This window comes from Cygnus olor, chromosome 5 (genome assembly GCF_009769625.2).
Source record: "Cygnus olor isolate bCygOlo1 chromosome 5, bCygOlo1.pri.v2, whole genome shotgun sequence".
In the NCBI taxonomy this organism is placed as follows: Eukaryota; Metazoa; Chordata; class Aves; order Anseriformes; family Anatidae; genus Cygnus; species Cygnus olor.
Genome location: NC_049173.1, coordinates 49,675,668 through 49,697,824, shown reverse-complemented (window position 1 = coordinate 49,697,824; position 22,157 = coordinate 49,675,668). Strand labels below are relative to the sequence as shown.

At 39.0% G+C, this 22,157-nt stretch overlaps 1 protein-coding gene across 3 annotated transcripts in view; it reads left to right on the top strand.

Moving 5' to 3' along the window:
* The window catches only part of SLC1A2 (solute carrier family 1 member 2), an 85,651-nt gene extending 64,341 nt beyond the window's left edge, over positions 1-21,310 (top strand). For 2 of the 3 annotated variants that reach the window (XM_040557699.1, XM_040557697.1), the window contains exons 6-11: positions 1,943-2,069; positions 4,168-4,401; positions 8,238-8,432; positions 10,012-10,146; positions 15,655-15,886; positions 19,454-21,310. In XM_040557699.1, the coding sequence (XP_040413633.1) occupies positions 1,943-2,069; positions 4,168-4,401; positions 8,238-8,432; positions 10,012-10,146; positions 15,655-15,886; positions 19,454-19,528 (998 nt within the window). In that variant the 3' untranslated portion in view covers positions 19,529-21,310. Of the gene's footprint in view, positions 1-1,942; positions 2,070-4,167; positions 4,402-8,237; positions 8,433-10,011; positions 10,147-15,654; positions 15,887-18,451; positions 18,523-19,453 lie in introns of all 3 variants that reach the window. The other variant, XM_040557698.1, reaches the window with a different exon arrangement.
* The last annotated feature ends 847 nt before the right edge of the window (positions 21,311-22,157 follow it).

Here is a 22,157-nt window from a genome sequence, read left to right as displayed (position 1 = left end):
CTGATGAGACTGTTCCTGCTGAGACAGTGGCTGCTGTGCCGCAGACCTGCTCCAGGTGTTGGTGAGCAGGCTGGCAGTGGCTGCTTCACTCAGAACACAGGGGAGATAGCATCAGTAAGCTTACCTGAGATGATTTGTTTCTCTGGGAAACGGCCTGCTCTGCAAGAGCCGAGCCACTGCACTGTGCCTGCCTCAAAGATGCCTCGTTTCACTCTGCATCTGTGAGCAGAGGCACTGCTTTAAGGTGCTGATCGCGCATTCTGCACCCTGTGTGAGGCAGCAGCTCATTGCTCATGCTGTTATCATCACCTGCTTTTTTTTTTTTTTTTCCTTCTCTCTTAGAGCTCTTATTTTGTGCTAAAATGAAGCAGTATTTCTGATGTGAGAGATGCATTACATTTAGTGTGGGATTTGTGTTGTGCTGGTCCCATCATGGATAAAAAAAGAGCTAGAAAGCTGAATAAAATTCCTACAGGAAGGAAATGCCACAGTATTAAAACTATAGTTTAGGTGGGATATATGCTGCAGTGTTTGATTAAGACTCTCAATGTTGCAGAGCTTGCTTGCTTTTTTTTGCTTTTTTTTTTTCTTTTCTTTTTTTTTTTCTCTCGCCCCCTTTTTTTCTCCTCTTTTTAATGAAGAAATGAAAATGTTGGGGAAATGCCATCCAGCTTACATAAACGGTGCAAACTATGCAAACTCCTGCAAGTATGAACCAACTTGACTTTTCTGACTAATGTAGCACCTAGTTTGGAAGTAACAGAACAAAACCACCTACAAACATTTTCTGATGCACAGTCTGAATTCCAGGAAGTTACTTGGTCTTTGACTAAAAAACTTTTCATCATTTCTCCATGCTCCGCAGCACACACACATACATTTCACTTCCCTCTTTAAGTGACTCAACAGAAATATCTTGGTGCTAGAGAATGACCTTATATTCAGTGGAATGGATATTAAAAAAAAAAAAAAAAGTTGTTAAACCCAGTGTGAAGATATGGGACAGGCTGTCTTTTCACAGAATACTGTTAGCTAAAATTCCCTTCTTTAGAATGCTTTTGTATCCTGATGGGTTTTTCCTTAGGAATTTCCCAGATGAGTTCACACATTTGATAATACTAACTCATAGTATGTTTGAAAGTTTACCCTCAAAGCCAATAATTCCTCTCTGGACACTGAAAATTGCTGGAAAGTAAAGGTTAGCTTTGGAGACACAGCTCAAAAGGAATACATGACAGGCACACTGATAGTCTAACAGTCCATACTATCATACCTTAGTCATTTAAATTTTGGGGTCCAATCCTACTCATACTGAATCTATGATTAGATATCCACTGATGCTGGTTTCAGTGAGGGCAATCTGTTTAATATGAATTCTGTGTGGTTTAGCCTAAAGTGCAAGTACCCACCTTCTCCTCCCACCCTTACCTTCTTCGTTTAAGGTGGGTACTCCTGGCCTGTGAAAAGTGTGTTCTGGGACTTCAAATTACAAAACTGACTAGTCTGTAAGTTGACTCTGCCATGTTTTTGTTTGTTTTTTTTTTTTAAGCTTGCCAAAAATGCTTTTGGTCTCTAGTGACTGTTTTAGCAACAAAGAACAGTCGTGGTGCGGTGCTGTGTTGCCTCTCCCATTTGCCAGGGGCTACGAGGTTTCTAGCAATTGCATGGCACTGAAAGATTGGGGTATAGGTATTTTTTTGCTGATCAGATCAACTCAGAAAAAAAGAAAAAAACATAGTTTAACATAGTTCCAATTTCAACCGGAATGTAGTAAAATATTAAAGGATGTTCTTCTGAATATGATCATGAAAGTTGAGGGTGAGATCATGTTAAAAGACCGAAGAGATGTGCAATGTAGTACGAAGACATTGACTAGGTACAAGAACTTGCTAAAAATGTGTTTTTACTTCCTTTTCTTTGTGTTGCAATTTTTTCCCAATAGGTTTGATAGGATTCTTTATTGCTTTTGGCATTGCTATGGGGAAAATGGGAGAACAGGCCAAGATGATGGTGGATTTCTTCAACATTCTGAATGAGATTGTAATGAAGTTAGTAACTATGATCATGTGGTAAGTTCAAAGTCCTATCTTCTAGAACACAACAACAACAAAAAAAAAGATTTAAAAAATCTTACAAGACCCTAATATAGCATTGTAGTGAACACAGTTTGTTAGTAAACAATGGAATGAATACTTCAGTTTTTAAAGCCTTAACCACTATGCTAGAACCAGAACAGCTTTATTTCTATTTGTTGAGGACTATTTAGGAATGATTTTGAAATATTTCTGAAGATGACAGGTTCTGTTCTTTGTTTACTAAAATCTAAGACATGCAGGTACCAGCAAAGACCTTCAAATGCCACATTTCTTATTGAAGTTCACTATATAGAAGGACACCTAAGCATAGAACACCGCCCCACATTAAGAACATCCAAATCTTCCTGGGAGGTTAGCGTAATCCCAGGATATTAGCTAGAAGGTATAATTACAAAGAAGCCTGAAGACATACTTTATTGCTGTCTTCTGTAATAAAAATACTTTACCAGCAAATAAAATTCCAGTAGCTTTCAGTGATGTATAGCTCCGCCCCCCCTAGTTTCTGCAGAACTTGAGTCTTAGAGGCTCACAGCAGTGGGGTCACTGGAAGGTACCCATCCTGTTTTTGAAGTATACCCATCTGTAATAACGGGGCCTGGCTTGCCTTCAAGGGAGTGACTTACCCAATTAAGACTGAGCCCTTGTTTACGTTTCTGGAAGGGGATTCTCCCTCTCTCTCTCTCTCTCTCTCCCCCTCTGGTTCTTCCGAGGGCTTCCCCAGAGCTATGTGTACACAGTGCCAAACCTGGTCAGATCACACAAAGCCAGTTTTTCGGAACATAAAAGCACATTGCTACGTGTGGCATCATACTACTGGCTTTGGCATCTACAAGGTCTTTTAAGAGCAGAAATAGCCACTCCAATACAATGCATGTATCCTGACACATTGCTTCCTGTGATTCCCAGGTGTCCCTGGAAATTATTCCATGAGTCACAAGGCTGCAGTCTACCTTTTCTATGAGGCTTTAGATAGGCAAAGTTTATAGAAAAGGGAGAAGGGTGCCCAAAGCATGAACCTTTAGCATCATCAGTGTTTCAAACGATAAGTTATGCAAGACTGATTCAGGTAGGAACAGTGATGTGGAAATGCGTCAAACAAAAGAACTTGAAGCAACGATTCCTGTTATGCTTCCGCTTTTCTATAGGGGATCTTGCCACATAAAAAGACAGTTGCTTTTAATCACAAAGCTCTTCTTCTTTCAGTAGTTATTGTAATTTGCTGCTTTCGACTGTGCAGGAGAGAGACAGTGACTATACTCTCATAACACTACAAGAGCGAGAATTTACTCTTAACTCCTCTTAGCACCAGTTGCCAAGACTTAATGTGTTACTGAAGTTATAAAGTTTCCCTAGTGGTCAGTGTTGCAATGGCAGGAAGCCATTCAATTTCAAGAAATTCACTGCACTTTTTTTTTTTTTTTTTACTGATTTGCTTTTTATTTTTTTCTCAACGAAGGAGGCAGGTGCTGGGAGTTCCACTAGTTCACCTCAGTCTAGAATTGTTAAAGAACTGCTGTGGCTAGAAGCAGCTTTTGTGTGTGTGTGTTTATAAAGACAACTGCACTTTTCATGCAGAATTACATTGTTTGGTTTATGACTTCTCTGCACTGAGGGCTGGAACTCCTGTGGTAACTCCAGCAGTTAACAACACTCTCAGGAGCATGGTGTTTAGCTGAAACAAATTAAACAACTTCCTGAAACCAGATGAACAATGAATTTTCAAAGTCACAAACTGAAAACAACTACTACACTACTCTTCATAATAGCACAAGCCTGTATAACATTATCATGTTTTTATAGGATGTTATTCCAGGATCAAAGACCATTCAGGAAAATGCATATTCCATTCAGTGAGATAGAATAAAATAAAGTAGATGTGGAATTCACTGCAAATAGACAGTGTTTTTAAAAGAGGTGTGAAAGCTATCCATTGAATTTCCATCACTTCCTGACCTGGTTCTGAGGGTTGAGCCTGGGAAGCCCTAGTCTGTCTCCAGTCCATATTAAGCATTAATTTTATGACTGCATGCTGCAAAGACCAGTTCTGTTTATGCTTGTTCTCTTTCTCCAGGTATTCCCCTTTGGGCATTGCTTGCCTCATCTGTGGAAAAATCATTGCAATCAAGGATTTAGAAGTAGTTGCTAGACAACTTGGCATGTACATGGTAACAGTGATCGTGGGTCTTGTCATCCATGGAGGGATCTTCCTGCCTCTGCTTTACTTTGTGATAACGAGGAAAAGCCCCTTTTCATTCCTTGCTGGGATTTTCCAGGCATGGATCACAGCACTAGGCACAGCTTCCAGGTACACTCAAGAAATAACAGCTTTATTAAATTTTTTTAGCAGGTTATTAGATGCTGTTTAGAAGTGATACATCTGCTGTTTTGACCTTCACTGCAAAAACATTTTATGCCATTGAATAAAAACTACTTTTTTTTCTCTTTTACAAAATAAATGGATGAAGGTGTCCTGTGGCTACCAGTTGCTTCCTGTTTTGAAGTATCATGGTAGTAGGCAGCAGAGGCTGTAGTGAGGCTGTACGATTTGTGTGTATCTGCTGATCTCAGTGAAGATTTCAGTGCATTCAAGACCTTTCTTCTGTGGAGGACACAAAATCTCTATGCATATTAGGCTTAAACAGAAGCTGGTTCCCAAACAGTGGCAAGGTGTTACTATAAAACCTTCATTTTATTCTTTCATCCAATTTAGCAGAACAAGGCGACTTTAGTAAAGAGCTGAGCATATTAGACTCATTGGTAACACACAGACCAGCCTCAGAAAAGGGGGTAGGCAACTGAATAACTCCCAGTAATAAATTGATGCTTTTCACTGGGGCAACCTGCAGATTGTCTGTTGAATTTTTTTTTTTTTTCAGTGAAATAGTGAATATTTTATAATAAATGTTTTTCCTCAATAAATGCTTTGTTTCTGAAGAAAATAAAAACTTCTGTTGCAATTGGAAAGGTAAAAACAACAAAGCCAAATTCAAAACTGACCATCAAAAATCCTGAGCCATCTTGATTTCAGGAACACTTCAAGAGACCAGTAACTCATCTGCCTCTCTTTGGGTTAGAACTGCTCTGCTGGCTGAGAGACTCTGGGGGGACATCACTGATGTGCATGTAATATCTGATGGGATGGTGTAGAGAAGATGGAGGAGGACTCTTCTCAGTGGTGCCCAGTGATAAGACAAGAAGCAGTGGGCACAAATCGAAACACAAGGAATTCCATCTGAACAGAAGAATCTGTTTTACTGAGGTGGTGGTGGAGCACAGGTTACCCAGCGAATTTGTGGAACATCCCTGGAGATATTCAAAACTCAGTTGGGCACAGTCTGTGCACCTTGCTCTAGTTGTCCCTGCATTGATGAGAGTGGTTGCAATAGGTGAGCTCCAGAGGTGCCTTCCAACTTCAATAATTCTCCAGTTCTGTCATAAACACTGTGGCATTATAGGAGATGCAGTCTGGACAGGATTTTGACTAAACCACAATTTCCCTAAGGCTTTTCTGCACTTAAATATTCAAGTTTCCACCTAGATTTTTCATTAACATTTTACAGTGTGCATACACAACATTTGCAGGTTTGTTTTTTCAGTATGAACTTTTTTTTCTTTCTTTCTTCTTTCTTTCTTTCTTTCTTTCTTTCTTTCTTTCTTTCTTTCTTTCTTTCTTTCTTTCTTTCTTTCTTTCTTTCTTTCTTTCTTTCTTTCTTTCTTTCTTTCTTTTTTTTTCCCCCTGCTGGAGGATCACAATGGAAGAAAAATGTAGGGGATTCTAAGTGGTTCCAGCTTATGGATTTATCTGGGTGCTATGCTTACCACCTGACTGCTATTGAGATCTGAATTACTGACTGACCAGAAGTGGACCAGTTCGTAGCTCCACAGGGAGGTGGCCACATGACAAGAACCACCATAATACAGTCTAACCTGGCACCTTGGGGAGCCACAAATGATTCCTGTTCAGGGACCTATTAAGGCCCTCTGTTTGGCTAGGCTGAGGAACCATGGAAGGCATCTATTTACTGTGCTCTTTTAATAAAGAAACCTTGTCTCCATGGTCTGCTAACCTGTCCTCACTCATGGTGGCAGAACTGAAGGGGGAAGATATTTGCATATCTTTGGAGATACACAAGATATATGCATATATTTGAAGATATTTGCAGTCCCTGCCTGCTGAGCCAGCCAGGGTTCATTACAACACTGTTAACCTATGGCTGATACACACCTTGTGCTGATGATCTGATTTGTGAAATCAAAGGTAAGGTGGGATTTGTATTTCTGAAGAAAAAGAAACTTCTCTGACTGGATTTCAATGTGTGTCAGTCAACTACTTCTTCTATTCCTCTTTTAATAAGATATGGGAACACCTTTAATGTAGAAGGCAAAGTGATCATGGAACTGACTTGAAAACTGACAAGCAAACATTAGTTAATGACTCACCAGATATTTTCCACTATCTGCTATAAATATAGCTGCTAGAGTTAACCTATGGGGGAATACTACATTGCTTTTAGAAACTATGAATTCTCTCTGATTTGGCTAAAAAAACACAGAATATTCAACACATGATTAACTTCAATTAAAACCATAGTAAAATAAATCCTAAATGCAAATATATTTCTAAAGATGTTAGAACAAATGATTGGTACTGTGTATCTGGTTTATTGGCAACTGCTAAAAAAGTCAGCTCTCTGAACAAAGAATGGTCTGGTCATTTGAGTACAAGATGGGGATCTACAAGCTTATGTCTTCTAAGTCCTGTTTCCATAGATGTGGAACAAGGAGTCATTTAAAAAGTGACTTAGGTCTGTTTGCCAGTACAGAAGGGTTTGAGTTTCCAATAGATCTCATGTGATGTATATCAACCTCATGGGATTGTTCCAGATAACTGAAGACATTTATTATGGCGCTACATATTTATAGTTAGGTACCTAATCATCCCTCAATCTGCCTTTTCCTTGGTTAATTATCTGTAAAATGGAAAGATGACAGTTTTTGTACCCAATAGCACCTCTCTGGTAATGGATGAATGAAAGAGTTGGAAAGACTCTGAAGTTACAAGGCACTAGAAACAATATGCTGTAAGTATTTATCTGAGAAAATTTGGTGAGTCTAGTTCTTTACTCCTTTATAAGAAAAATAGTATTTTTTAGGGACAATGACACCAGCATTAGTGGTATGTAATGGTGAAGGCCTTTGAGAAATTCTGCCAACTCAGATGAGGTTGAAGACTCAAATAAGCCACAACAGATGTGCTCCAGCTGCTTCTGTATGAAACACCAATTAAAAGGAATTTCCCCAGGTCAAGTTTGTTTTCAGAACAGCTTTTCAGGCAGCAACCAACTTCATTTAGTGGTGGACTTGACCTCAGAGATAACACGGAAAAGAAAGGAACCAAAACATGCTCCTGTGTGGCTTTCATACTTGTTGCAGGAAGTCCTTTGCCTGAGGCAGGCAGACCTGCTAGGGAAGGGAAGTAGAAGATATTTGCATCTACAGGGAGTAGTAATCATACAAAGAGTATGTTCTGCTTTCAAGAGTATTTTTAGATGGAGTTTTACTTTAAGGAAGTTAATGTAATAGCCTGAACCATTCCCACAAAGGCAAGGCACTGTGGATCTGTTCAAAGAGCCATTCCTCTCTTCCAGCCATCTTTTCTTTCTTTTCTTATCCGCCAATGTTTCATATCCTTTCCTGTCCTCCAACATCTGGGAACTGCATGGGCTGTGTATGCTTTTGCCTGGCTTTTTTCTTCCTTGATGCAGCACTGATTTATCCCTTCAGAGCAAATTTACAATCAAAGAAATATTTGTCCCTTTGCATGTAGTTCTGTCCATCAGAAAACATCTGGAACTGGTCTTTTTGAACAAAATGCAAGAAATAACTCATTGAGGAGTCTGAAAGCTTCATCTACAATCTCTCAAGCTCTCATCCCTCCTTGAGTCATGTTTGTGTCTTGGCCTCAGTCCCACCTCCAGCTAAATGTAGATGTAATTGAAAAATTGGCCAAGATAGCTTGAATCACAGCTGAAAGTAGAAGTAGAAAGTGTAAACACAGAGAGCAGAATTTGACTTTGCTCCCTCATGTATATATTATATTATAACGTTGTCTTTCGTACTTATTTGCGTTCTTTCCTTCAGTGCTGGAACATTACCTGTCACGTTCCGGTGTCTTGAAGAAAATCTAGGCATTGATAAACGTGTAACAAGGTTTGTTCTTCCTGTTGGAGCAACAATTAACATGGATGGAACTGCCCTTTATGAGGCTGTGGCTGCCATCTTCATAGCACAGATGAATGGAATTGAGCTGGATGGAGGCCAGATAGTTACTGTGAGGTCAGTTCAAAACACTCGTAGGCTTTGTTTCTAAAGACTATAAAATGTGAAGCTTTGGGTTGGATGTCTTCTCAGTGGCTGTGGAATCTGCTATGAAACCCATGGATTTGTAATAATGATATGCAAAGGAATGTAATATACATAGGTCCTGGCTCTCTAGTGATGTGAATTTTCCATCATTTGCAGCCTCAATGCATGCTGGTGGTGATTTATGCTGTTCTGCAGTTGACAATACATGATGAAATACAGCATTATTTGTCCAATGCAGTGCCTTCTTTTAGTACAGAGGGATGCCCCAAGTGATATATGGGGCATTAACTTTCTAGAATATACCTGTTTATAAACATTGGGAGAGAAAAATATACCTAAAAATTTTTCTATATCTTCTTTTGTGTGTGTGTATTTTTTTTGTGACTTTTGTGAACAGCAAAAAACAATGGGCTGACTGTAAAGCATCCTGAGGGTGAGATTACCTGCTGCATCGTCTAGATACAATCTGGCTTTTTCTCTCTAACCCAGAGAATGTTGGCTCTAATCTTTTCATTTCAAATCATCATATTAAGGACAAAGCTGAATTTTTAGAAGGACAAAGAAAGTACCCACTCAAAATGGGTAAGAGTGATTGAAGACTGTTTACCGTAATGGAGTTTTAAGACCCATTAGGTATAGTGACTAATAAAAAACAAAGGCAAAGTCATGACTGCTGCAGCTAAAGTTAATGTACAATGGAAAACTCGATGAAGACATCAGGCCTAACATTTTGAATAGTTAAAATTCAAACCACAAGTGAAGGCTGCCAAGTTTGCCTTCTTCCTGCAGTTTTCACCCACCCACCCAACTTTTCTTTTATTAAACCCTTTTAGCACTAAAGAAACTCCTGCATAGGGAAGTATAATTCTATGTTTCTTACCCAGCTATATTAGCAGCACATTTTCCATTTCTTTACCTCTTGCCTCAGCCCCTAAAGTAGAAAAACCAAGGTTTCTAAAAGGTGCAGTGCTGCTTCTAATGAAGGCAAATGCTAGACCCTAGTGACTCATATCTCCTGATGAAAATGAGAACAGTAATTTTAGAGGTGCTACTCTTTAAACCAAACTAAGATCAGGGCAATTAAAGTCAGGAATTGGATGCTGGCCAGGAGATTTGCTAAGCCTGAAGCAGAGTTACTCCTCTTCCCCTCAGTACCTCTGACTCACTAGCGCTGTCTGACCCCGCCATTTTAAGGCTGGGGTCACCAACTTGTGACTTGCATATACTAAGCAGCAGGAACCTCTGGGCTATCTGTAGGAAAAACATTCGTTCTCCTCTTCATGCAACAGCACATTTTTGCTGCAATGATATGACAAGAACTATCTCTCTAGGTACCAACACAAATGAATGGGAAGTTATTAGGTTTTGTCTGCCAAACCCAGCACGTGATACTGGAGATATTCAAACAACCAAATTTGCCATGGTTTATTGTACTCTGTTTTCAGGGAAGAACTCATTAAAAGTAAGACCTTCCTATTGATCACATGAGTATGCAATGAAATTATATGTTTCCCCTCCTGCTACTCCCATTTGATTTTTGTTTTTGCAGTTTGACCGCCACCCTTGCAAGTGTTGGAGCTGCCAGTATTCCCAGTGCGGGACTCGTCACTATGCTTCTGATCCTTACTGCAGTGGGTCTCCCTACCCAGGACATCAGTTTGCTTGTTGCTGTTGACTGGCTTTTGTAAGTTATGGTGACTCCACTGCTCAATGCAGAAAAAATGGTGAAGTAATGCTTGTCTGTAATGTTTTTCACCTATTGATCTTAAAGAACTCTAAGAATTTCCCCTACAGATAAAGCAAAGGAGAAAATAGGCATCTCAGGTGATACAAATTATTACAGAGCTACTGAAGTCTGTTTCTATGAACCAGCGATCTTCTTGTATGACCTTTGGGCCCACGTTCATGTATTTTAGTCTTCTTAATGATGACACCCTATCACAGACATAGGTCAACTGCAGTTTTCTGATCTCTGTTTTCATCTTTCTGTTTCTTATAGTTCTGTGCTAAAATAAAGGATAAATGCTGAGTAGGGGGGTTCCAAAACCATGTTGTCAACATGTTATAGGGGGATTTGGGCATTTGCATTATAAAAAGTTTTTGCTTATAGTGGAGTAGTTAAATTTGTTTTTGTACATAAGAAAGTAAAATGCTTTGAAGATAGAAACTGTTATAGAGCAGGATATAAAGAAAAAAATCAGAAAGCAAACTGGAAGAATGAAGATCATTCCCTAGACTGGTTTTACTGACAGATCCTTCAAACTGGAAAGCCCAATTTTCATTTTCAAGGACTTGAGATCCATGTCCATCCATCAAACCAAATGGTTTCAGTGCCATTGCTAGTCTTCTGACAAGAAACAGCTAACCCACGGATAGTTGTCCAAAGCTTTTGTTGTTCAACATATGAATACACAAGCTGTAAATACAAAGTATATGCAATGCCATGTCTTTTCTTGTGTTGTCATTTGACAGTGTAGACATCTTTCTGTCACGTATGCAAAGCCGACAGTGACTCAGTAGCCTACTAAGTTGTTCTTGGCTTTAGGAGGTTTTTTATTGTCCTGTACTGCTACAGCACAGAATATTCTGCTTAACAGCCATCTCTCCCTTAATATACTTTTATATAGTAAAGAAGTATTTTTCTATTGTGCCAGCTGTGGTGCCAGGAAGGGGAGATGTAAGTATTCTGTACTATTTGTGCATTTCCTCCTACACTTGCAGCCTCAGCTGCTCACTTGTGATAGCTTTCAATCAGATACACTAGTAAAACTCTGCAAGAAGGAATAGAAATGTTGAAAATGTTAAGATGAAATAGATTCTTTTTTTTTTCTTTTCTTTTTCCTGTCATTATCTTTTAACTTATTGAGAAGAATTCAAGATCTTGGTCAATCCCCTGACATGACTTCTAAGCTGTATCTATTATTAACTGTCTTTTCACTGAGTTGTGACAAATAGCGCACAGCTTCTTTTTCTGCTTCAGGTAAAAATGAAAGAGGAACTTACAGCTTGGGAAGGCAGAGGGAAAAGATGACTTACATATTTTATGTATAACTGAATATCATGATATCATGACTCAGAATGGCAAAATGAGGCAGGTTCAGCAGTCAGAGTACAGCTGGCAAAGGGAAAAAATGTGATATTCTGTGGGTTTGTTAAATTTATGAGGTCATGGTTGAAAATAGGAAAATGGTGTAGGAATCTGCAGCTGGTAAGAGGAGCACAAAAGGGAAGTGGATGCTCATTTTAAGTGTATATTTTTACTGGCTCTCAAAGTGAGGCAAATAGGTAGGTTTCTGCAGCTGGTAGGAGGATGTGCAAAAGGAGCCTGTGGTTTGTTATTTTTGTTGTTGTTGTTGTTTTGTTTTGTTTTGTTTTGTTTTTAGGGAAATGTCATTTAAAAATATTCCTGTGGACTGAGAAGCTCTGCCCACACTAGCAAACCTCTGATCTGTAAGTTACCAGCAGCTGTGATCCAGTAGTAGCTGTTGCATTTCAGGCTCAGCTTGGGAATTGTTACCCCTGGCTAATGCAGCCCTGCTTAGAGAAATAAAAACCTCTGTACAGTACAGCTGTAGCAGCAGTGAATGTAAGTGTAGGAAGGCTAGATTCAGAGAAAGTACTCCTGAAAAAAATATTCTATGGTATCTTTCCAAAATAAATGGCAGACAAAGAACCTTTCAGCTGAAAAGGTTGGTTTTGGATCCTTATGGCCTGACAATCAGCAGTGCAATTCCAGAGTGATTCAGAAGTGAAAGATAGAGGGAAAAGGGAAAAGCGATAAAAAAGGAGATGCAAAACTCTTTGTCATGCCACTACTGCTGTAAAGTTAAGACAAAGTTTGTTGGTGAAAGTGTAATGCTAATTAGCATATCTCAAGGGGTAACAGCTTTGTTTTCCATCTTCTAGTGGTTGTGTTGTGGCAGCCATGATGGTCTAAAGAGATATGCAAAAGAAGTTGCTCACATTGGTGATGTTAAAAAGGGGCACACAAACCAACTTTCAAACAAGCTTTTAGGCATACAAACCAGATCTAAGAATATCTAAAATAAAAAGTCATAAAAATTAGTTTTCTTTACTTACAAACATTTTGTTCTTCCATTTCTTTAGATCACGAAACAAAATTACAGCAGTATTTATAACAGAATGTAGAAGAGAAAGTTAAGAAAACCTCTGAGGCCTTATTCTAGCCACTTTTCTGGAAAAAGTAGAAATATTTTGGAATAGTTCTGTTTATAGCATTTGAATTCCAGTTAGTGAAAGTTTCAAAAATGTCCAAAATGGCCAATTTTGTAAGATTTTAAATATTGCTGATGAAAGAAACTATCAGAACATCAATTGATTTTACAATACCGCCATCATCTGAAACTGCAATCTTACCAAAACCAGCTTTGTAAGAGTTGGTCATGGTACAACACAAAGCTGACTTTTGATTGGCCTTAAACTTGGCAGTTTCTCCTTCAAATTGGAGCCAAAAGGTTTCTGTATCGATTCCTTCTCAAGCCTCTCCAATATCTAGAGATTAAGTTGCTAAACCTTTCCCCCTCCCACGCATACATACAGAGTGAGTTTTTTCACCAGGCAAGTTTCCCAAGATTTCACAACTCTCATAGTTTTCTCGGTTTAAAACTAAGTACAACACAGCAGTGACATTTAATAGGATAGTAATTATATGGCAACAGCTGGAATGAAACAAGCTTCTTTTGCTCCAGCTAGAAGCTGGATACCTTCCAAATGGGAGACTGACAAGCTTAGCAAATACCATTGCCCAACCTCAAATACAGTGGTATTTTGCAGTGAGGAAAGAGGAGTTAGAGAAAATGGGCTTGGGCGGCCATTCCAGTATTTAAAGCATCTACCTTTGTTCAGTAGTTCGGAAAAAGATTGCTTGAATTCTCACTTTGTTCCTTAGTGTAGATCTAAATTCAGAACATTTGTACCTAGTCAACATCTAATGTTACAAACAGGCCTCAGATGAATTGAATTAAACTGTAGAAAACCAGAGCTCTTTCCTACAACAGCTTAGAGGTGAGGCAAGTTAAACACCTCACCTTTGTCTTAGCAGGTGTGCTAAGATTTTAATCTCCTTTCCAAAATCTAGTAAGGTTAATACACCGGGTTTTCAAGCTTTCAGGGAGCAGAAGTACCTTTTTTGCATAGAAGATTACTATATAGATACTATGACATTAATGACAAGAGGGCCTGTTAAATTTCCTCTCCTTCCTCTTGCCTACATTGGCAAGCTTCCAGTTCTTATATATGCCAGTTGGTGGAAATCGGGCATTAATCCTTATCAGGATTACTTCCCAGTAATTCCAAAGCACATTCTTACCAGATGTTGAGTTGGCTTTTGAGAGAGAACTTTAACTTTCCTTCCCATTGTTCCTCTTGGGATCTGTTATGGACAGCAAAGAAGTAGCTGTACTGGGCAATTGACTAGACTGCAGCTTTCCTATATTAATTTTGTTTACATTGTTCCAGCATAGCTGGAATTATTTGGTGGGCTGTTTTTAATGGAAGAGTAAATACAGTCTTGCTTCTTCTCAAGGTGTTCTTAGCCCCAAAAGATGTCAATGGCACCTTGGTGCTGATTCCTGACACTGATACTTTGTTTGGTTGTAAGAAAGTTTCTTGTTTACTTCAGCTCACTCAGTATAGGATGTTCTGCAACAGTGTGCAGCTTGTGTTGCTGAATCTATTGGCTAGTAATTCATGAATATGGGCTGAAACATCTCTTCAAGTGACCCATTCAAAATTTGAATCATGCCTCAATTATATTTATGTATTCTCTCCTCCTCATTTTTTGGCAACTTTTATACTATCCCGCCCCTTGTCTGGCATCAATGAATCCTTTCAAAATTTAACGGTACTCATACAAATAAAAATTAAGCAGGTGTTCCTGTGGAGCTGTTTGGCAGGGTACAGTATATTTGATGGCCTTAATTAAAAGTAACCCTCAGAAAGTTGTATTTTCCTATCCTGCCACTCTGTCTGGGTTTAAAACAGTCTTCACAGGCATGGGATGAGATCTGTAAAGCACTTCATTCATGTCAAGCAAAACTAGAAGGATGTTTTTCTCCTATGTACTTTTTTTTTTTTTCCTTTTGGTTAAAAAATAAAAATGGTCTGCTTCAGCTAAGATATAACACCAAACCCATTAGCTCTTCACATCTAGTTGGCAGGTGTAAACAATTTCAAATTGTGCAATGCAGCCTGTCTGAGGTAGGAAAGATAGCAGGAGCTCACAGTCCTGCAGTTCTCTGCAAGACCATTGACCTTTTTTGGGAGGTTTTGGGCAGAACTTTGCAATGAGGGAAAATCCACAACCATGACTTCACTGCCAGCGGATAGATTCACACTGTAAATGTGAGGCAGGAGAAAGGCAGCGCATCTGTCCGACGGCAGTCTGTCGGGAAGTGCCAAGAGATGTATTTCTCTGTATTGGAGCACGTGGGCCTCCTCTGGCACCTGTGTACAGTGAGGGGCACTTGATGCTGGAGTGCTGTCACGGGCTCATCATTTTGTAGGCTGTGACCTACATATGGCTGGCTCATCCGCTGAGTGCTGGCGTATGGTCGTGTAGGCGGGCATGCTGCCATGCTGACAGATGACCATCTGTAAAGATGGTGCCAGGAGAGGAGCTGCGATGACCTGAGCCTTATGGAGATATTTCAAGCATTTCTTCCCAGTAGTGTGCTTGTGTGCTTGCTGAGAATAAGGGGAGAAGCCATTTGTTAATCTGTCCCAGCAATCAGAACACTTCATCAGATCCAAAACCCTTTTCTCTGGCTGCGTTAAGTAAGTTAAGTGCCCTGATAAGTTCAGATTAAACAAAGGGCCTGGCAAAAGGGTGCTGTGAGCCTGGCACCCTGACACTGAAACCTCCAGCTCCAGAAGCAGGCACTGGGGAGATTTCAGTGAAGCACAGCTCTGCAGTTTGGCTGTGTCCCCTGTGCAAACTCCTTGCCAAAATCCATGAGTGTAAGCAGCTGGGACATGGGAGTTTGCACATCCTTCCTGTCTGTACAAGTCCCACGGGAAAACAAGCTTTTCCAATTTCACTTGAAAGCCACCATCTTTCTATTCTAAAGATGACTTAAATTTTCTGAAATAAATGCAGTAACTGTAACTTTAACAGGGCTCTCAGGCCCCACTTTTTCTTCTCGTGCCATTCAGCCTTTTGCTTCTTTTGTAGGGACCGGATGAGAACGTCAGTCAATGTAGTGGGGGATTCTTTTGGTGCTGGCATCGTCTACCACCTTTCCAAGGCAGAACTTGACAGCATTGATTCTCATCATAAAGGGCATGAAGACATTGAAATGACCAAGACTCAGTCAATCTATGACGACTTGAAAAATCATAGGGAAAACAACTCAAACCAATGTGTTTTTGCAGCTCACAACTCAGTCATAGTAGATGAATGCAAGGTACCTTTCACATTTATGGATATTGAGACATGTATATAGCACTGCATGCTTTATTTTATTTTATTTTATTTTATTTTATTTTATTTTATTTTATTTTTTAACCTGCATGTATTTTTCAAATTGTTCTGCAAATAACAAAGTGACAACAAGCTTCATGAACCCCAGACGTTTTTAATGAGTTTGAGCAGTTCAAAAGATGTTTTTTGGCTCTCTTCTTAAAAGTTGTCATTTGAGGAGAAAAATCATGTACCTTGTTTACATATGAAAAGGCAAGATGCAGCGTATTATGGAATATGCCAAGACACCGAGAACATGGCATCACCTTCTATGGACATTTACCTAATTTTCTTTGGCAACAAAGAACTTACTTGCCAACTCAAATGAAGGGTATCTGCAATCCAAATATAGGTGTAGTCATTTGCTGACTGCCTTCCATGATATGCTGTTCAGATGGACGTGTTGAATGCACTTTAGCATCAGAATGCTCCTGCACTCATACAGCGTGCTTATGCTTTGCTTCCATCATTGTTCCTGGGTCATTAAGACACGAATATCGTATTTTCTCTCTAATCCTTGCTGTAACTAACATGGATTACTAATAGTAATGATAATGTCTTGACTGGAGTAAAGTGAGCTTGAGAAACCCCACCAGTTGAAGGAGAAAATGGTTGGGATGGCTAGTGGCTAGAGGTTTACAAAGAACCCACCACTAGGACAGGTCAGTTTAAAGTCAAGAGAGTTTTTAATTGAAAAGGAGGAGAAAGAGGCCAAAACAAGCTGTATCTTTTTCATTTCATAGTATTTATATATATATTTATATATATATATAATTTACATATAGTGGTCTGTAAAGCAGCAAGCCTACCTTAGCCAAGCAGATTCTCTTGCATCTTTCAGTTGACACAATTGAGCCACTTGCTAACTGTGAATGCCTACAGTAAGTCCTTTAGCAAATCACCGTATATATTGGAAATATAAGTCCTATTCTACCACTTTCACCTATCTCCACCCTGTCTGGAAATGTTCTTTAGAATATCTTCTTTTCCAGTGCTTACTTCTAGATAATGTCAGACCAAACCTGAATTTCTAGGGGACAAAGTAATACTGAATTCAGGAAAAAAACAGTCAAACAAACAAAAATAACACAAAAAATCATCCAACTTATTCCTTTTTTTTTTTTTCCCAAATCTTACACATTTTTGATAAAGTGATTTTTTATAATGAAATCAAACATTTTGTTCTGATATGCCTCTTCCCTTCTTCTTCAAACCTATTATTTTCTGTGAGAAAAATGAAAGAAAAATTATTTTAAAATTGAATGAGAATACCTGTTTACCCCAAATTAAAAAGTCATTAATTTGCATGTCTCGGAAAAGGAAAGGAAACTGAAGAGATAAAATCTTGAAGGAAGGAAGAAATTCCCTGATAACAAATACCTCATTTGATAAAAGATTTTATTCTCATTAAAAATAAGCAATACCACCAATAACTCACTTTTTGATTATTTTGAATATTTCTGTTGGAAAAATTTTTCAGTGAAATAGAATATTCTAATTTCAGTGAGTTTAAGACAAATTCAGCTACCACAGATCATTCTGAAACACCTGATTGGTTTGTGGAGCTGCATACTGAAAACGTTATCTCCTTCCAGTCTCTCAGAGATCCAAGCCAAGCTAGGAAGTAGTAGCTCTTTGATACAGTATTTACTGTACTTTCTTTTCTCCTTCAGTTTCTCTTATCATTCCCATCAGTTGAGTCATTTGTTTACCTCAGAGACATGGACGTATCGTGCAGTAAGTCATCCTAAGCACACCCTTTAGTAGAAATCTGGGACCAACGATGCATGAGCATGAAGGGTTTTGCCCTTTTCTGTTGCTTTATTTTTTCCCTGCTTGGGATCTCATTTTTGCACTTTTAAACTCGTGAAAAGAGCCAGGGTTTACTGGATTGAGCACAAGACCGACTTTGAGCAGGTCACTTGTCTGTTTGCAGGCTGCCAAAAGGATGTGATATTACAGTCCACTTTATAAGCTATGAATACATGCTGACATTTGCAAAGCACTTGGATCATGTTGAAGTGGTCTACAGCTAAGTGTTAAGAGTAGCAAAAGCAACTCAGTATAGGATTTGGGGAGCCAGTTGTTAAATGTGAAGAGACATCTCTTCATCCTGTCAATCCTGTCATCCTGCACTGGTGGGGTAAAAAGTTCACTGCAACTCTGATCAGTTTTGAAAAGCTAATCTGCTAGCATGTCATTTCTATTTACTTTCTGTAGTATACTCCATGTATCATGCTAGTAGTTTATAATTTTGCATGGTCAATGTATATTTTTAATAACTAGTGTACCTTTATATTGGGGTAGAGTGGTTGTTACTGCATGATATTTTTGTATTTTTTTATTATCACATTTCACATGACTCTATGTGATTTTCATTTCTGAATAAGCTGCTCATTCCTGTATTTGCATGTTTTCCCCTTTCAACTATCTAAGAAAATTCTTGACTTTATTTGAAAATCAGTGCATTTTGTCATATTTCCATGTCCCAATGCTTCCATGCATCCAGTTTATCCAGCATGGGGAATTTCAGCTGTGTCTTTAAGTTTTCATTTGAAGCCGAGGATGTTAACCTACAAGGTAAGTTAGGAAAGATTGAGCCATCCACTTGGCGTTAAATGAAGGGTTCTCTCACAGTTATGCAGATCTAGATTATTTTTGTAAAGTTAAACTGATATTTTACCTTTTTTTCCCTTTTTTTAAGTCACTTGGCTGGCGCTATCTTTGTTGAAGTGTGGGTTTATTTATACCAATTTCGGGGATGCAACATACTGGCCGGTGTTTACCACGGGCTGGTAGATCACTGTACGTCTTCTACCATACTTATAAACTAAAAAATGTAGCATGGATCTTTACAGGCAAGAGTGACATTTTGCTGTAATTTGTATGAGACAAACATAGCATTGCTATGAATTTTTTGCCCTACTATAGGCATAATCTTTCACTACACTATAAGAAATAGTTATACAATGAAAATTGCTTTCACAACATATCTTTTCCTCTATTTCTTTAAAGGTGGTGTAATTATAGGTGAGTTTGTATAGATATATATCTTTGATTATTCCTGCCTTGCACATTTTTTATTTCCTTGCATCAGCTATCTTGCTTTGTGAGGGAATTTTACTGAAAAAAAAACCAACAAATTTCTACATAGAAAAAACAAACAAAGAAACAAAAACAACCAAACAAAGCCTGTTTATGAAATAACCCAGAAAAATCAATAGGAGATAGGAGTGTAATCTGAAACATTTATTAAAAACAAAACTACAATAAAGGCTAAGAAAATATTGAACTTTTTCTACTCCTAATGTTTTCTAGTCAATATAATAAAGGAACAGGAGTCTCACTATTTGTGAGTGTTGTGAATTCTGAATAAATATATTTTACATATATAAGGCATGGTGTATTATGTAATTCCTGTAAATATCATGATCTTCCATATAAAAATCATGACTTTTCTTGTCAAAGTTCCTTGGCCTTTAAGTTGGTTGTTGATGATAATTACTTGCAGGTAACACTGGCAACCAATGGCAAATCTGCAGACTTCAGTGTGGTTGAAGAAGAGCCTTGGAAACATGAAAACTAAGGGAAGAGATTCCCAGCTCCATCTTTAATAAGCCCTGAAGCTCTCTTCTGGTAAAAGATACCATGATTAAGGAAGATTTCTCTCTCTCTTTTTTTTTTTTTTTTTAATTTAACATCTACAGTTTCTGCTTACTTAATTTCTTAACTGAAACTTAGCAAAGATCTCATAAAGTCATTGTAGCGTCTTTGCCAAACAATGATCCGTAACCATCTGTCTCCCTTGTGTTACTGTTTGGATGATGCAGCTGGAGAATACTCCATGCAGTGCAATGTGCTCTCACCCGCCTCCCTGTTCATTCAAGACACAGAGAATGTAAATGCTGCGAAATGGGAAGATCGCAATGCCAGTACAGTTCGCTACAGGGACTCAGGGTCACAAATTGTTTCAGATAAATATAACTTCATGCAGACCTCCAAGTGTTTCAGTGACTCTTGTGGCACACCTGATCTAGTTGGCACTGCATGGCTAAAATAGCTTTTGAAAATGCCCACAAAGATTTCTATTTGTTACAAGAATAAGAAGAACCTGGCACAGGAAGCACCGAATTTTTGTGCCTACTTGTACTTCAGACTGAACTTAGATCCAGGGGCAAGGTTAATGTATGGAAGTCAATAAATCATCCCAGACCTTTTGTTAGATTAGTACAACTAATACTTGACATTAAGACAAGACCTTAGATTTGCATGTACATATGATATGTTTTTGTCAGCTGTCCCAGGGCAGGTGCAGCTCCATTTTATTATGGGTCTGTGCTGCTCTGTGACCACAGTGTATCAGATAATACAAGGCAGTATTATTGCAGGGTGTAATAGTTCTTAAACCAATGTCTGATGTACAAAATATAGAATACCATGGGCTCAGTTATGTCATTCTTAGTCCAAGCAGGTAGCATCTTACTCTTCACCCTGCTCCACTGAAGTCTGAGGGATTACTCGTGTGGAAGGGGAGGCTCAAGTAAGGTACTACTAAGCGTGAGCAAGGATGTCATGATTGGGTACCTGATAATGATCTATAAAAAAAAATCTGAATATATTACACTAAATAATTGGGAGTTTTGAATGTAATCATCAGTAGCATTTGACTTGAAGTGTATGTCTTCCAAGTTCATGTCATAGGTCAGAGAATGGCTAAATCCTGAAATAATTACTAAGCCAAATTCCTTATTAAGGTCAGTGGAATTTGGCCAGGGCCAGAACTGAATGAAGAATACGCAAGAATTACAGGATTTAGACCAATGTGTTGAATTACTTCTCTCTTTCTCTGTTTTGTAGAGTAATGATTCATATACATTTCTAATGTCAGAGAAATGTTTCTTAGAGCACCTGGCATCTGAATTAACAAGATGGTGTTTTGTCAACATAATATAGCTGACTCATCCTGTCAGGAGAAATTACAGCCACAATAATCACCTTGTGAAGTGTTTTCTAAAGGTGCTTGTTAATATTCTGCAATGTTCAGACACTGGTGAACGCCTCTGTACTACTAGCAATGTTCTATAGCGCAGCTGAGCCAAGCAGCCCTGGGAGGCTGCACCCACAGAGCGAGCCCTGTGCAGTGTCTGGGGGAGCTCGCAGAGGTTCTCAGAGTGACTCTGAGTACGAGCATACCGTGAGCTTAGACATGGCCGAGAACAGAGCTGAAACATTTAGGGACACACGCCATTGAGTGTCTGTGCATGGACTTTTTGTGGGTGTAAGCAGGAATAATGTGTTGAACTGTGGAGTGGTATATGGCTCTGTAGAAGCTATTAAAATATAAATATAATCTGCTTTTGCTCATCTGCATTCATATAAAGACCTCTGAAAACGCACATGGACATAAACCAGCAAAGGCTGCTTGCATGATGAGTGATGTGCAAGACCAAGTTCATTGTCAAAGCACCCCTCATTCACGTGTTTGTTGATGTGGACTATTCTTCTTGCCCTTGTATTTCTGTCCTCACTTACATCCATTGCTATGATCCTAAGCAAAATGGCCTATATAATTTAGCAAGTATTGAACCACTGTGAATGCTGTAGACTTCTAATGTATATTAGAGGTGGAGACCTTTTCCAGAGGTCTTGTGAATCATCTTAAGGATCCTTTTTTGATGAATGGAACCATAGGATATCCAGAGAAGCGATAGGCAGATGGTCTTCTCTTTTCTTCGGTCATTGGTATCATAATACCCAGAATTAACCTGGAGCTGCTGCTTCTCCCAGTACACACATGAATGCTCCCAAATGTTTTTTTCTTAAAGTGCATTTGTGATAGCAAGAAAAGAAAGCATTATGCCACCTGTCCTTATTGAACTGAAAGTCTGGGTATTGAGAGTGTCTGGGGATCAGGGCCCTAGTCTGCATTTGAAGACAATTTCTCTTCTGGGTTATGTGCCAGAAATGTGGCTGGGGCAGTGTGCAGGTACTCTGAAACGTTCCCTGTTCTGAGTCCGTGAGCTTGCATCAAGTGAAATTTGCTGTGACTGGAGTGGTGGTTATATCCAAGATCAGCACGCCGTGTTTGCCCAGTAGTGCCTGTCCTGCTGTCCTGCTCGCCACAGCAGTCTTTTAGCAGCAGCCACAGTGACCGCTTGCCTTGAGAGTGGCTTCAGAAAACCAGTCTGCAGACTTTTAGCTGTCTTTTGAAAGCG